A 16,950-nucleotide genomic window follows, 5' to 3' on the forward strand; every position below is an offset into this window, starting at 1 on the left:
GCCGACTTTTACTATAACTACCCGAGAGCAACTAAGCTACCTAGTCTTTAACTACCTATAGACTAGATACTAAATGAGAATACTATAGGTATACGTATAGCGCGCTAACTAGTATAAGTAGCGATAGCTCTAATACCGGTAGGACTAGGCCTCCGGGCTTATAAGAAAGAGAGCGATACGCGTAGTCTAATAGATAATAAGGTATTTACGAAGGTAATAAGAGATCTTGTTAAACAGGTACGGGTGGATAGTAGCGGAGTGGAGTAAGAGATCAATCTTTAACTGACTAATAGCACGAGCATGTAGCAATATATTAGGAACCAATATGTTGATTGTGTTAGATGTCTATCTAAGCTAAAGGGGAGAGAAGGTATCTCCCTATAAGCTGAGTCATCGTGGATGCCTCAGGCTGCCAGATCACTTCCTGATTGTTGACTCCCTTTGAGATGCTACATCTTAACACTCCTACTCATCTCGTATAGGAGGTTACAGTCTGCTCACTTCCTGTCAATAGTACTTGGACCTTTTTATGACAGGTTCAGCTGGCTTACAAACCTCTGGAAGTGTGGACCAGTCTTTGGTTTTGTAAACCCGTCTGTAACCATCTCAGAGGTTAGGGTGTACTTAACAGCAATAAGCCTCCTCTACCAAAGTTTCCTAACAGCGTTATAGGCAATGTCAATGTGCTTCGACTTGTCATAAACATATACATCTTTCACTAGGGTAAGGGCAGCTTGATTGTCACCTCTTAATTGGACTGGTCTCAAATTTGATACAGTCTCCTAGTTTCTAGTGATTCTTGGTTAATAGGAACAGTCTCCTACTAACTCTGGACAATCCATTTCTCTTAGCAGTGAAGCTAGGAATTGGGACTGCTTCGCATATGCATTTATAGCTATATATTCAGCCTCCATTATGGATGTTGCTACAGACTTTTGCTTCTTGCTCATCCAAGAAACTGGTGCCCTACAGAGGAAGAAGACATACCTAAGGATTGAGACTCTGTCTACTTTGTCTATTGCATAATTAGAATCACAGTATCTAATAAGGTGTCCTTTTCCAGACTTTAAGAACTAAAGTCCTAGATCAGGGTATGATCTTAGGTACCTAGTGATCTTCTTCAAAGCCTTCATGTGGTAGGTGGATGGGTCACTCATAAATGAGCTCATCCTTCCTAGGGCAAAAGTAATGTCTGGCCTTATAATTGTTACTAGCCACATCTAAGTACTATTGATACTCTAGTACTCTGCCTTGTTACACCTCTCATCTATATAGCTTGAAGGTTTGAGGGCCTCATAGCTGTCTATAGGTGAGTGTGTAGGTGCTACCTTCTTATAGTTCATTCCCATCTTGGCTAGGCTGTCCCTAACAAAGTGTCCTTGGTCAAGTTTCAGGATTCCTCTCTTCCTGTCCCTTGTGACTCTCATGCTAAGGATCTTTTCAGGTTCACCTAGATCTTTGATCTTAAAGATCTTGCCAAGTTCTCTTTTGAACTAGAGAACATCTATTAACTTTAGTGTAGTAATTGGAATGTTATCTATATATATAAGGATTATGATCTCCCTCTTCTTATAGATAAGTAGGCATAGATCCACTTCTAACTATATGAATCTAATCTCTCTGAGCTTTAATATATAGAGTTGATTCTAATCTCTAGCTACTTGCTTAAGTCTATATAAGCTTTTGAGGATTTTTAACACTATATTTAGTGGAAGCTCAACTCCTAGTAGTAGTACTATAAAGATGTCTTTATAGAGGGTGCTTTCTATAAATGTATTGTTCACATCCACTTGGTAAAGATAAAGATCCTTCTTATACACAATAGCCATAAATACCCTAAGGGTGTCCTGTCTTACTATAGGTGCAGATGTCTCTATAAAGTCAACACTAAACTTCTGTAAGAAGCCCCTTGTAACTAGTCTAGCCTTGAACTTTTCAATAGCTCTACTAATGCTTCTCTTAATATCAAAGACCTATCTTGATATAACCAGATTTGCTCCTTTTAGTAGAACAGAACTTTCCTAGGTGTTGTTACTCTATAGAGCATCTAGTTCCTTTTAGATTGCTTCCTTCTAAAGATGTCCCTATTTCTTATTATTTATAGCATCCTTATAGGATTTTAGAATTAGGACCTCTTGCTTGTATACAATGGCTTCTATAGTTACTAAAAAGGCCATTTCCTTAACTTCTTCTAGGAATTCGCTATCCTATAGTATTGAACTGTCCACTGATTGCATAGCTACAAAGAAAGCTTAGTGAAAAGCAGCAAGGTTCTCTAAGAGGTCCATTGCTTCTCCCACTTTAGTAGTTAGTTCGGGCTTAGGGACTATAGATTTTGGGGCTTTCTGTTTCATGTCATAGCCCTCAACATCATAGTCAGCCTTTCTCTTTCCAAGGGATGATTTAGGGACCGTCACTTATGACCTAGTAACGTCTATTTCCTAGGGATCTAGGGAGCTTCTCTCAATTAGCTGATCGATTTTCTGAAATTCCCCTACGTTCTCCGGAGGTTAGGGAAGTTATACAAACAGCTTTCTCGGCTGAGCGACTTTAGGGCTCTCAATTGGCTGATCTATTTCGGGGGTGCTCTGATGGACGCCTAAATGGTAGGTAGATTGTCCTAAGGATACGTTCTTCCTCGGCCTTCCTAAGGGCTTCCTAGCTAGTGCACTGCTTAGTAGATTCAATGTTAGAACATTGAGACCTATATCACCTCTAGGCTAGTCCTCAAAGAAGTCTGCATATGTGTGTTGTTTAATAGCTCTTATGTCTGGTTCCTAAAAGAGCCAGGCTTTAGCTATGTTTTTAACATACCTAATAAACACTGCTTCTTTACCCCTATTCATTAGCTTGTCACTTCTTGCCCATTGAGGTTGGGATCTTGTGTCTATATAGACAACAGCTTTGCATCCCCAAACTTTCAAATGGTTAATGGTCGGTTTGATACTATCAAAAGCCTCATCTAGTGAAACCTTGAACCCATCGTAATCTAGGCCATTTGGCAGTTTGTTCCTTATATAAGTTTGGGCCTCTAGTGCTTCAGGCCAAAATTCAACCGGCATTTTAGCCTCTTCAAGCATTGCCCTTATAGAGTCCTCTGAGGTTTGTATTGACCTCTCAACTGGTCCATTCTGTAGAGAGTTGTATGCCTCAGTCGGCTCGAGCCCAATCCCCAAATCCTTCTCCCACTGCTTCACTAATGTAATAAGTTCTTTTGCATTGTCAAGTCTTACTGCTTTCAGCTGCGCTGATGATTTCCTCTCTGCTTTGATCTTCCAGTTCTAGAGAGCAACTGGAGCATCTTCTCTTTTCCTAAGAGGAAAGGTCCACTTCTTCCTAGAGAAGTTGTCAACAATCTCAAGCTAGTATTTGAATCCTAGTCTTGAGATTGGTAGTGGGCCACATATGTCAATAGATACAAGGGCAAGTCTTTCAGGTCTTCTCTCTGTAACTTTGCCTTTGTACTTCTTCATCTTTGCTATTAAACATACTCTGCACTGGTGAAAGCCATCCTTAGGGATAGGAATGGGTTCTTTTAAGTCTATTACCTTGTGAAGATTCTGGAGCAAATTCTTCCTAAGGTGTGCAAATCTTCTATGCCAAAGCTCCCACTGCTTCAGGTCGGTCTCTGATTGAGCAGTCACAAAGGCATTCTCCATTAGTGGTGCACATAATGAGTAATGTGCCCGTTCTTGTAGGAGAGGAGAAATCTTATCAATGAATGGAACCCCCCCAAGGAGCTTTGTCTGGACAACAGTCTCACCAGAGGGGGAAACAAGAGAAAATGATGGAGGTTGCACACCAAACTGCTTGCTAAACTGGTTCCATGAAACCAGGTTCACTCCTAGCTTGGGTACAAGCAGGACATCTTCCAAAACAACTTTTCTGCCAGCTCTCCCACTCATCTCTGCATTCCCAATATGAGTGGCCAATAAAAACCCACCTCCCACTTTGATCCATTTCTTCCTTGTTAAGGGAGTCATAGATCTAAAGAGGCAGCTTTGGTCAGTCATATAGGATGAAGTATAGGAGTCAAGTAACCACTCTGACGAGGGGAACTTGCCTTAGACTTCTGCAGTTGAGTGAGCCACTTCATCATACTCATCATCATCAGACATTGTCTCTAGGGATGAGCTGCATGAGTCACGTGACTCTTGGGCGGAGAAACCTTTTCCAGTCTTCTTTGCTTTAGAGGTATAAGACTGGGCCTGGTTCTTCTAGAGTGACAGCATGTCAGAGCTGAGTTTCTTCACCATTTTCTTAAGTTCTTCTATAGAGGACTTCTCTCTTGGTGTCCTCCTTGAAGTAGGTGGTGGAGATCTCTTCTTCTTGACATGTGTTGTATTCTGGGAAGATGGTGGTTAGGAATGAGATCTAAGGACCTTTCTTGCCTCAGGCAGACTAGGGCAGTCCTTAATCAGACGATCCTTCTCACAGAGAAGGCAGGAGAGTGGTCTTGCTAGACCTGAGGGCTTGACCTAGGTGGCTGCCATGCCATACTCAGCCTTAGAGGGATCCAACCTGGCTTCTTGAGCTTCAAGGATCTTTAAGGTCCTTTCATGATCCATCTTTGGCTGAGCTATGATAGTATCCCTGGCTACATAGTAGTCAGGTAGCAGTGAGCTTAAGAGCTGGGTCATCCTCACATCAGCTTTCCTGTAATGCTGACCCTCTAGGTCAACATCAGCAATCCTTTTTCTAAGAGAAACCAGGTATGTCTATGCAGATCTGATGGTGAACTCTTCACTCATCTCAAAGGTCACAAATTGCTTTATGAGCTCATGTGCATAGGTTGGTAGCACCTGGCTATACTTGTTCTAGAGATACACCCACTTCTCAGCAGCTCTTCCAGATTCACATGAGCCCTCAAGCTCAAATTCATCTTCTTCTGTGATCCTACTAAGGATACTGAAGTTGCACACTGCATTGTGTCTTGTCTATGTTGGCGTATTGAGGATCTCTTTGGTTATAGCCTCTTCTTGGAGTTTTAGAGTCTTGCCCTTGATGTTGTCAAAAGACACTTCCATTAGGTCATCAATTGCAAAGAATGCTAATTGGCTCTCTATCTTGTATCTCTGAAGGTTGAACCATCTCTTCTAATTGTCCCTCCTAAGAATTGGGATTTTGCCTCCCTTCTCCTCTATCTTCTCTTGGTATGAATCCATAATAAATTGGATGTAATGAAACAAGGTGTGTATGTTCCAAGGTGGTGGCTCAGATCCTGCTAAGGCTTCTAGTATAGAATAGGAAAGTTCGTAGGTGTGGATACTAAGGCCTGCTTAGTAAAGTAAAGAAGGAGCGGTGTGAGGTCTCGGGGCTAGGACACAGGCCTGCCTCTCCTAGCAGAGCTTCAAATGACTTACTTGAAGTCCTTCTTGATAGTATCTCGATGCAGTTCTGCCTACAGAGTATCTTCAAGGTATTGGCTTTGAGTAAGCCGCACAGAGTCCTTGTCTAGGTTACCTATCACTTAGTATCGAACTAAGCTCCTTAACAGGATAGACGGGGTAGACTTCTGATTCCTAGATGTTTTCTGCTACGATAGCAAGGGATACAAGTGACCTGTACTGATATAGGTTGCTCTTATTCCTGCACAAACCCGGGCTTATAACCTATTAAACAGGTACGGGTGGATAGCAGCGGAGTGGAGTAAGAGATCAATCTTCAACTGACTAATAGCACGAGCATGTAGCAATATATCAGGAACCAATATGTTGATTGTGTTAGATGTCTATCTAAGCTAAAGGGCACAGAAGGTATCTCCCTACAAGCTGAGTCATCGTAGATGCCTCAGGCTGCTAGATCACTTCCTAATTGTTGACTCCCTTTGAGATGCTACATCTTAACAGATCTAATAGATACGACAGATATAAGAGGAGAGGAGAGTGCTCCGGAGCGCACTCTTAGAGGGGGGGTAGTATTACCGTACCGGCGTATATTTACTTAAACCCGTAGATATGTACCTAGACCCCGCGCCCGCTAACTAATCCGACTAGCGGCTTAGCGCCCGTATATAACTCTCGCGCCCTCCGCGCCTCTCTTAGATAGAATATTCATTCGACTTATACCTTACCCGACTACGTATTTATACCTACTTATAACAAAGCGAGACGTAAGACGGATAGTATAGTAGATACTCTAGTAGGGCTTTCTTAAATAGTTCGCGCTAGCTAGCGAGACGGAGGAGTAGATAGAGAAGAGGCGGGAGGTTAAGGGGGTGTAGATAGGGTAGTTATTAGGGTAGGCCTATAATACTAGTATACCCTTAATAAGGAAAACACGAAAGAAGGTAAGGTTAAGAATATATAGGAGAGGAGAGGGGGTTTTTACTTTATAATACGAGTTTCCCCTTTATAACTAGAAGTAGGTAGTATAGTTATATAGGCTAATAGGCTCTATAATAGTATAATGAACAATATATATACGCGGCCTGATTTCTTATTATAAGCTTAGTCCTTCTCTACTAGCGTAGTTAATTATCTCTCGGGAGATCTACCTCCTTAGTTTCTCTAATAAATCGCGATACTCCTAAACTAGAAGCCTTCTATAGGTCGAGCTACTTAAGTTTTAACGATATTAATATAGAGCTAGTATCGGCCTAGGACCTAGCTTCTCTTAGCCGAAGTTCGGTACTCTAACGCTATAATTACTTTATTATCGGTACGTAGTTACTATCGGACAAGTTTTCGCGTTTCTTTACTTACTCGATATAATACGCTAAGGTTAAGTCTAAAGTCTACTAAAGGTTAAAATATCTAAGTTTAGTAGACCGGGAGAACTCGTAGTAAGTCGAGACGAGCGGCCGATAGACCGGACACGATACTTCTTTGATATAAGGTTACTCTATTCTATACCCTATAGTATAGACTTTGATAAGAGTCTAGGAGTCGACGTAAGTCGAGCAGTCTATAAGTTATTTCTATTCTGAAGTTAAAGTAGTAGTAGTAATTCCCCTCTATTATTAGGGTCTATACGTAAGTCTCTATCTTTAACCTCGCTAAAGGTAAGAGTAATAATAGAAGTATATTAGAACGTATACGCTATATTTACACGATAAGGCGGCTACTATAGGAATAGGCTCGGTAGATTACTTTCTAATACTAGTAAGGCGGGGTAAAAAAAATATTATTTATAAACTCTAGTACTACTTATAGGTAAGGATACCAGGACTATAGGCTTAAGGGTAGCTTCCTAGGACTAGTATACCTCTTATCTACTCTAGCGGTACTTTTATAAATAGCCGCGGCTATAATAACCTTAGCCCTAGTACGTAAGGTTAACGGAATCTAGAATAGACCTAATTATATCTAAAGATTAGTCTATTAAGTTACGCTACCTAGTACCGACTAATAGAATATACTTACGATAAGGAAACCCTTAGTAGATAACGTCGATATTATAGTAACCTTAAGTATAAGATCGTACTAGGTACTAAGATATTAAATCTACTATCTTTTACTAACTACTAGTCGGTATAGATAGTATCGATAGCTATTATTAGATAATGCTAATAGGTATTACGTTGTTTATATAAGAAGTTATTATACGGGCTAATATAGGGTATTTTCAAAGTAGGTCATATATTATATATATCTATCTAGAATAGATAAGTATTACTCTTAAAGAGGCTATAGGTAACTAATTAGTTACCTAGGTCGACGACGAGAATCACCTGTACGTAGTGTCGGCTACGAACCTCTCGTCTAGCTACGAGAGAGCCAAGTATTCTTACGCTAGAGCGTCGTAGGCGCGACGGGCGCGTAACGTAGGCGAAGCCGCGGCGAAGCCGCCGCGAATAGAGGACTACTAGCAAAACGGGTATAAAAACTATCCGACGAGCGTATACTCGTGTCGGGAGCGAGTCCCTCTTCTACGTGTAAGAAGGGCGCGGAACCGTGGCCTATACGCTCGATAGGACACCTCTAGTATAAGTACAGAATTTTCACCTCCGGAGACCGTAAACCGAGCGGGCTAAGCGACGAACATTAGACGAGCGGACTATAGAACAACAACTGAGCGGACTATATAACGGCGTCGAGCGGACTACGAAATAATCTAGTGTTTGCTAGCGGGCAATACGGTAGGTAGGTAGACACGCGACGAAGCCTATAAGGGCCTATTAAACACCCGGTATAGGAACGAGGGTTTTGCCTAAGGCACTGCCTGTCCCGCTACATAACGCACCTAGTCTGATATAGTAGATTACGACGAGGAAAAGACGATAGCCTAAGCAAGAAAAAGACGGCTATTAGGACGGGGAAAAGACGTATAATACAAGTGGATTAGTTCTATAATCGGGAAGGATCGAGGGTAGGGTAATAGAGAACTTTATATTAGTTAGTAGGTAGAAACGTAAGGAGTACGCTGCCCGGCGTAGTATGTGCCCCGAGCAAACCTACGAGGTATAGACGGCCGCTTTCTAGAGATAGGCTACGGTAACGCGAAGGGCGTCAAAACCTAGGGCGTGGTATATACTAGTAGCGACGGCTAACACTGTCTATATAGCCCGAGAGGACGGATACGTATGTCGGTCAATAGAGAGCACTAAAGGGCTTAGGCCTATAGAGGTGGATATTAGCTTAAGGAGCAAATAGGGAGGGAGGGCGTAGAGGGAAGCTTTTACTCCGGGCTAACCTCCCGAAACGAGGCTATACGGTAGTGCTAGATAAGTAGGAAAGCGCGGTTAAGACTTGTTACCTTATCTCGTAGCTAGCTTACTAAATACGATTCCTTCCTTACTAGACATATCGGGAGCCTTCGACCACGTGTTATACCCGCGGCTACTCTATATCCTAAGGTCGAAAGGACTCCCTAAGTGGCTTATTAACTTCGTACGGTCCTACCTCTAAAACCGTAGCACGTCGATCCTAGTCGGCTAGTATAGAAGCCCATTTTAAGCAGTCTATACTAGAATCCCGTAAGGCTTAACGCTAGTACCTATTCTGTTCCTCTTCTTTATAGCGACGCTACTCCTAGCCCTAGAATCCTAGAACACCGCTACGAGCGGCTTCGTAGACGATACGAACATCCTAGCGTAGTCTTCCTCGACTAAGAAGAACTATAGGCTACTAGAAGAGAAGTATAAGATCTACGAGGACTAGGCTAGGAGGCACGAGGCTCGGTTTGCCCTAGAAAAGTACAATCTAATACACTTTACGCGCCGGCCACGATTCCACAATATATAAGCTTCTATCTAGATATAGGGGCATACGACTAACCCGGCAAATCAGCTTAGGATCCTCGGACTATAGGTAGACCCGGCGCTACGGTAGAGGAAGTACGTATAGGTAATATTACGGAAAGCTAAACAGAATATAGCATTATACTAGAGGCTTACTACGTCTATATAGGGCGCGGACTTTCGGTAGTTACGACTTCTATATACGGCTATTATACGGCTAGTCCTTACCTATAGTAGCTAAGTATAGTCCTTAGGCGAGAGGGCCTGCCTATCGAAGGGACTCGCCGCGCCGCTAGCGAAGATCTAAAACTAATGCCTAAGGAAGGTCACCGGGGTATACAAGTCGACGCTAATAAGGATACTTAAGTACGAGACCGCTATACCGCCGATCGACCTATATATCTAGGGACTACGGACCTCCTACTTAGGCAAGTCGGTATAGTACCTAGTATAGAAGGTCATTACTAGTATAGTCGCAAGGGCCCGCGAATTAGTACTAGCGTATAAGGGCATTCGACCCGGAAACGAGCCGAACTACCGGGTAAGGGACGAATAGCTAGTAATAAGGTAGGAAGGTAAGAAGTCGTTTATAGAGCAACTATAGAAAGAGAGGTAGAACAACTAGGGTGTAGGGTATAGTAGACGCCCTTAGCTAGCGGGACAACCTAAGGAATAGTTAGCTACGAAATCCGCGGTCAAGCACCCCCCGAAGCTTATCTACTACCGCCTTACGAGGGTATAGAGTAGTATAGCAACCTAACTACGAAGCGAACACATCGGCCTCTAGGGGTACCTATCATAGAGGAAGGTTCTAGGATATACGAATACTAGCTACCCCTACGGCTATCGCTCCTAGAACGTACGGTACGTACTCCTCGTCTATCCGAGGTGGTCGCTAGGAAGGGGGGAGTAGATAGCAAAGACGAGGAACCGGACGATTAGGGCACTTCTTAACAACGCTAAGGACCTACGGCGTATTACGAACTAGATACTAGAGAAGGGCTAGCTAGAACAGTACCGCCTAGTAGGAGTAGTATAGGAAGAGAGGGCACGAGGTAGCGCGAGAAGACCGGCTAGGAGCGGGGGCTAACGGGGTAGTGACATAGACTACGTACGTTTAGGGGGAAAGCTAATCTAGATAAGGAGTAGTCGGGGGCGGGAAGGGTTTTCACCTCTTTAGGTTTCCCTTTGTACATAACAATAGATATGTACCTATATAGGCCGGATAGGGTCCTAGAACAGGGAAATGACAAATCTATCTATCTATCTAATTAGTTACCTAATTCTTAGCGTACGTAGTATTAAGTTTTAATAATAGGCTATTGATTTTTATATCCCGATATATTAAAGTCACTATTATCGTTAAACACGACATATTCGAAAGCCATTATTAAGGCTATTCTAACAATCTATAAAGTAGGCTACTACCCCTAGAATTGAGGGAGTTCTACCTTACTTAACTTAGATAGCTTAAAGTTCTCTTCACCCTATTTCTTTAGCTCTAAACGCCGCGGAGGTACCTAGCTACATTAGGCAACTCCTAGGTAATAGTAGCCTAGGCTACGGTACTACCGGCGCCTACCGCTCTATAGGCGAAGCTCCCCTAAGACAACTAGTAGCAACTTATAGAGGACGTAAAAAGTATAGAAACTAACGATTAGCTCCTATACCGGTCTCTATAGGTAATGATTACTTAGCTACGTACGGCGCTAGTACTATCGTATTACCGAGGGTAATAGGAAATAGGGACGACGTCTTAGGCGATTAATAAGGCCACCCGGAATCAACACCCCTATAGCTAGGTATCGGTCGCGGTATTGATACTAGGCCCCCGCCTAACGTACGATATAGTTACGATCCGTATTATAGTAAAGGAAGACTAGGCCGAAGTTACGAAGCTATCGAACAAGGAGCTCGCCTAACGAATTAATTAACTAGGGGTAGTCGTAGTAAAATAATAGTCTAACGGTACTCTATAGATCTATACTAGCTCTACTACTACTAGGAGGCACCTAGAGGTATAGCTATAGTAGGCATCTAAGGTTACGGTATTAGCGAAGGTCTTAACGAAGTAATTCACGATCCTAGTCTACGATACACCTAAAGAGTTCGACCTAACTCACTAAGGTTACCTACGTACTCTTTAAGAGGATAACCCGGTCACTCTTAACTCTCTAATCTAGAAGGCGACTGAGCTCTATAGGAAATGGGTAGAAAGTAAGAAGGCCTCGGGGCTAATTGTATAGCTATAGGACGCGAAAGCGGCGGATCTAGTAATAGAATAGGGCCTGATCTAGTAATATAGGCTTACGATAGTCGAAAAGTACTCCTTATCCTTTCGTATCCTCTAATACTTCAAATACTAATAGTATAGACACTAAACCTATACGTATATAAACAAGTAGGCCTACTCGAACTATATAGGAGACTATATATCTAGGGACTATATATCGGCTACGAGGCGGTACGGGAACTGGCCGGGGTACTACCTATCGTATAGCGCGGAATACCTATAGCGGAAACTAGCGAGAAACAAGGCAATTACAAACAGAACCGTCGCTCTAGGATTCTACGGCGACCGTAAGGCTAGTCTATACCGGAACTAGCTAGCGGCGGTCGGGTATAAGCGCCCTAGGGCCGAGAATAAGATAAAGGATACGTAACCTAGGGCGTACGGGAGGCCACGTGCTCGACTAGCTACGGCGAGGGAATCTAACTAGGCCCGGCTCCCCTTTAGTACATAGCCGATAGGCGTAGACTAGGACGTATAAGGTAGTAGGACATAGGACGCTATAGAGGAAATGATTGTCGATACCGATAACTAGCCTCGACACGCTTAGTATTATCTAGTATAACGTCAACTATAGTAAGGATATAGTCTAGAACTATTTCCTATACGAGGCGGACCCGTACGTCTACTACGTCCTAGTAATCTAGGAGCTATAGATTAACCCGTACTATAAGAGACTAACGACCTATAAGTCACTAGGCTATATAATATACCTACGAAGCGACGGTAGACCCCGTACGTACTTCTATATTAGTAAGGATATACTAGAATCCGACTAGGAGGTAGTATACTACGTAGACAAAGAAGGCGGGAGAGATATCACCTCCCTCTACGTAGGTAGTACTTAGATATACAATATATATATATATATAGATATATAACCGCTAGCCTCGAGGTCTAGCCGTGACCTTAGGGTCTATAGACACCTAGATAGTACGCTTAAGAGACAAGGGTACTATATTGTAGTAGGAGACTTTAATATATACTACCCTTCCTAGGAAAGCCTTATATAGCCGTACCCTATAGTCGACGAAGTAATCGACTTAATAGCGAGTAACGTAATTATACTTAATACCCTAAAGGACCTAGGTACTTAGAAGAGAGGGGGACTCTAAGGCACGATCGACCTCTCCTAGATCTTAGATAGCTACTACTATATAGTAACCTACTATAGGATCGAATATAAACTCGAGGCGTCGTTAGACTATATACTAGTTAGGACCTCTACGCCCTTAGCTAGCGGGACAACCTAAGGAATAGTCAGCTACGAAATCCGCGGTTAAGTACCCCCCGAAGCTTATCTACTACCGCCTTACGAGGGTATAGAGTAGTATAGTAACCTAACTACGAAGCGAACACATCGGCCTCTAGGGGTACCTATTATAGAGGAAGGTTCTAGAATATACGAATACTAGCTACCCCTACGGCTATTACTCCTAGAATATACGGCACGTACTCCTCGTCTACCCAAGGTAGTCGCTAAGAAGGGGGGAGTAGATAGTAAAGGCGAGGAACCGAACGATTAGGGCACTTCTTAATAACGTTAAGGACCTACGGCGTATTACGAACTAGATACTAGAGAAGGGCTAGCTAGAACAGTACCGCCTAGTAGGAGAAGTATAGGAAGAGAGGACACGGCGTAGCGCGAGGAGACCGGCTAGGAGCAGGGGCTAACGGGGTAGTAATATAGACTACGTACGTTTAGAGGGAAAGCTAATCTAGATAAGGAGACGTTAGGGGCGGGAAGGGTTTTTACCTATTTGGGTTTCCTTTTATATATAACAATAGATATATACCTATATAGGCCGAATAGAGTCCTAGAATAGGGGAATAACAAATCTATCTATAATACTATACGGCTAAAGCTAGAATTAAATTAGACGGTACTAATACTATATAGTATTCTGTAAGGTCTTTACGGGCTTCATTTTACGTAATAAAATTTTTGCTCCTAGTAAGCTAAAGCTACGCGGAATTATTGGCTTATAACTATAAAACTAGGGATCTCGATTAAGAAGTATAGTGTATAAGTTATAAGGTATAAACAACTATATTTTTTAAAAGCAGTGCCTTATTAGCCCTTATATAGGACAAGTTGTTACTCTAAATCAGTTATCGCAATCTCCTTAACTAATACCCATTTTATCCTTGTACCCTGTAATACTCATTTCAACTCTGTAATCTCATCTCACGCCACAAGCTTATGCTATCTTTTCACACCTGGGGTGAAGTAGATAGGCTTGACGACGTTCATGCACTAGGATACGGTGCTGTCGGTGCACGCTGTCCCCATGTACGTGGCTAATCAAGGGCCTGGCCATGGATCGCAGGCAGCTCCTAGCGCTCATCCGGGGATCGCCACTACAGCTGGGACCTTCACGGCGAGGACCATGGACGCAGCGAGGAAGGCTTTGCCTGGGCTTTTAATCTCTCTGGCGCGGCTGCAGGTGAGATGACTCTACAGCAGATAAATGCGCTCCCAGGACCCGCCAGAGCGTTCCATGGCACCCATAGGTTCCGGTGCTCGGCTCCGTCGGTCTGACATTGATGAGGATTTTATCGTCCGCCTCTGGAAGTGGTATGAAGAGAGCTACAATCTCCACCCAAGCTTTGGAGTAGGGAGCTCGATCATCTTCGAACTGATGCAAAAAGCAGCTTTCAATTCCGTACCTTCACCTTTTGCTACCACCTGGCCACATGGCCATGAAAGGAGACATGTTGTGCAGGCGGCTCTGGTGACTCGACCAGAGAATTCCTTGCAAGAAGTCGAAGCTATAGCATCAGAGCAATTCAGGGGCCGGCAAGTCAGATTAGTACAGGGCACGACTTTCATGGCGAATACTTTACGGCTTTTTTGTATGACTGGAACGATAGATATGAGCCAGGTCTATGGGCAGAACTGGCAAAGGTTGTTACGTGTGAGTAGTAAGTATGATCCAGACAACCGCTTCAACACGACCATGAATTCCAGTCGACAATGAGAGCGTAGCAGCCTCAGATAATTACGGTGCATGTCCATTTCAAGTAAGAAACGCAGAATCTTCTCTAAGCTGTCTTCTGGTCAGAGACGCCATCGTGTGATATAGCTTGCGGAAGACAGCACCTGCCACGCTAATTGTGCCGCACGTCGAATCAAGCACAGTAGGCATACCAAGGGCAACCTTGAAAGCTGATACCGCCAAAACGTACAGTCTCTCCCAGACCGCGCTGACATAGCCTATAGAGATACAAAAGGGCCGCGAAGAGTTCGTCAGCTTCAATCTCTCAAGTCCACAGTCCGCCAATATCGACCGGGCTGTTAGATGTGTGCGAATAGAACCTGTATTCAGCTCAGCCCTGGGCAAACACGAGCGGAGAAGTCATTCATCCAAATGCACTCACCTTGACAATCCCAGAGTCTGCTCTCCATCGAGATCAAACCCCTCCGCCGCACAGATCACCAAAATTGACCGTCGAGTGTTCTCCTGATGAGTGATGTTTACCCTTAAACCCGGCCTTTTGGCTACATGTGTCCTCATCAACTCCCTCCTGTCCCTTCGACCAGCCCTCATGATTTGACTCCAGTCCCTTCTGTCCCTTCAGCCCGTCCTCATCATTTGCCTCCTGTTCATTCTCTCTCTTCAGCCCGTCCTCATCATTTGCCTCTTGTCCGTTCTCACTCTTATTCACATTCACATTCTCCTTCTTCGTTTCTGTCCCCGGAATCTCGGGTTCGCTTCCGTGCTTTATGTTCTTGTTGACACCGTTCCACTAAAGCGGATGCATGTTAGTCAGGGGTCTCCGAAGCAGGACCAGACATCAGCAGCGTCCTGGGTGTCTCGGTGTTGCACAGGGGACTTCTATACATGGCCATTACTTACTGTGTCCGTGATGTGGCTCGGATCTTCAGTGATTGTTTTCTTGAAGCGCTGGATAACATCATACACGTCGTCCCGCTGTACGATTTCTGGCATAGGGGCGCAAGAGGCAATGCTTATCAAAAAGAAACATGTGGCTAGGTATTGACTGATAGGCGCCATGGTAGGATACTGCCAACAGTGTGCAAGTGGATGCGTGTAATTGCTTTAGTCAAAAGGAAATAGATCAAGACCTATGCCCTTCCGGACTTGTATTTATATCAATGGTACAGGAAGGGAGAACAGGCTTTCAGGAGAGCATGCTTGGGTTTAGCACACCCTGTTCAGTCATAGCATACTCGGTGCGAAAGGACAGGCCATAATTTCCTTGTTGACAGCGGCGAGAAGGCCGCCTAGACACGTATTGGGTGACTTTGGCATGCCGTGAAGGTGTGACCCCGATGACCCATGTGGCTGGACCTGGACCAGGCGAATCCGGAATGAGATTGCTATTCTTGTAAACCCAGTAGCAACTGCTATGTACTTCGGATCTCGCTACGACTCGCTCAGCAGTCGGTTCTCCTCTTTCTTAACAGGCCACCCATTCAGCCCTTTGCACCTTCCCTCGGTCAAAGTTTCTCTAAAGTCAGCTTGTTCCCTACCGTGGTCCACTACAATATGCAATCCCTCTACCTCCTAGATCAGACGCTCCTACCGAAGCTTACTGGATCCTTCGTGCCTTAGGTGTCGACGTAAGCTTTCTTAGCGGAGCGTCTGAGGCAGCTAGGTCTAGAGTAGGCGTCCTAAAGCTAGGTTTTCTAGCCCTCTTTTACAATAATAAAATAACTAAAACTTAGATATATCGAAGAAGCTCGTAGTCTCTAGAGTTACTTCTAAAGACTAATAGCTTATTCTTTATAGAATTATAAAGAACTAAATATTACGATCTAAGCGTATATATAGGTAGTAGCCTATTAAGACTCAAGGCTATATAAGCTAAGAATTAGGTAACTTAATTAGTTACCTATAGCTTCTTTATAAGTAACTCTATTCTATCCTAGATAGATATATATAATATATAACGTGCTTTACTACCGAGCGGACTATACTACCGAGCGGGCCACTTTTACTAAGAACTATACCACTTCTATAGATATAGCTATATAACTACTATTATAGCGTATATTGTCTTTAAACGAGGCCAAACTGACCTTAGCTATCTAGGCTATAAAACGCGACGCAATAATTACGAATCGACTTACTATAAAGGTATACGACGCGTCTCGAACTATACTAGGGTATCGATTGAATAGACGACCTCCTCGGGGTGACTACGAGCCTAATTCAAAGAAGCTTATAGAGCTTAAAGAGAGGGTAATACTTAAGTATATACTCGAGCTGGTCGACGACGAGAATCACCTGTACGTGGTGTCGGCTACGAACCTCTCGTCTAGCTACGAGAGAGCCAAGTATTCTCACGCTGGAGCGTCGTGGGCGCGACGGGCGCGTAGCGTAGTCGAAGCCGCGGCGAACAGAGGACTACCAGCAAAACGGGTATGAAAACCATCCGACGAGCGTGTACTCGTGTCGGGAGCGAGTCCCTCTTCTTTCTACGTGTAAGAAGGGCGCGGAACCGTGGCCTA

General features: G+C 43.7%; 1 protein-coding gene across 1 annotated transcript; it reads right to left on the reverse strand.

Annotated features, from left to right (window-relative positions):
• Positions 1–14,885: 14,885 nt before the first annotated feature.
• On the reverse strand, positions 14,886–15,490 carry CLAFUR5_12163 (Ecp46; the record flags this gene model as incomplete). The annotated part of the gene is made up of 2 exons (XM_047911311.1): positions 14,886–15,221; positions 15,332–15,490. 2 exons carry the CDS (start codon positions 15,488–15,490, stop codon positions 14,886–14,888), a joined length of 495 nt encoding a protein of 164 aa, XP_047767577.1.
• Positions 15,491–16,950: the final 1,460 nt, after the last annotated feature.

This window comes from Fulvia fulva, chromosome 10, assembly GCF_020509005.1.
Source record: "Fulvia fulva chromosome 10, complete sequence".
Lineage (NCBI taxonomy): Eukaryota > Fungi > Ascomycota > Dothideomycetes > Mycosphaerellales > Mycosphaerellaceae > Fulvia > Fulvia fulva.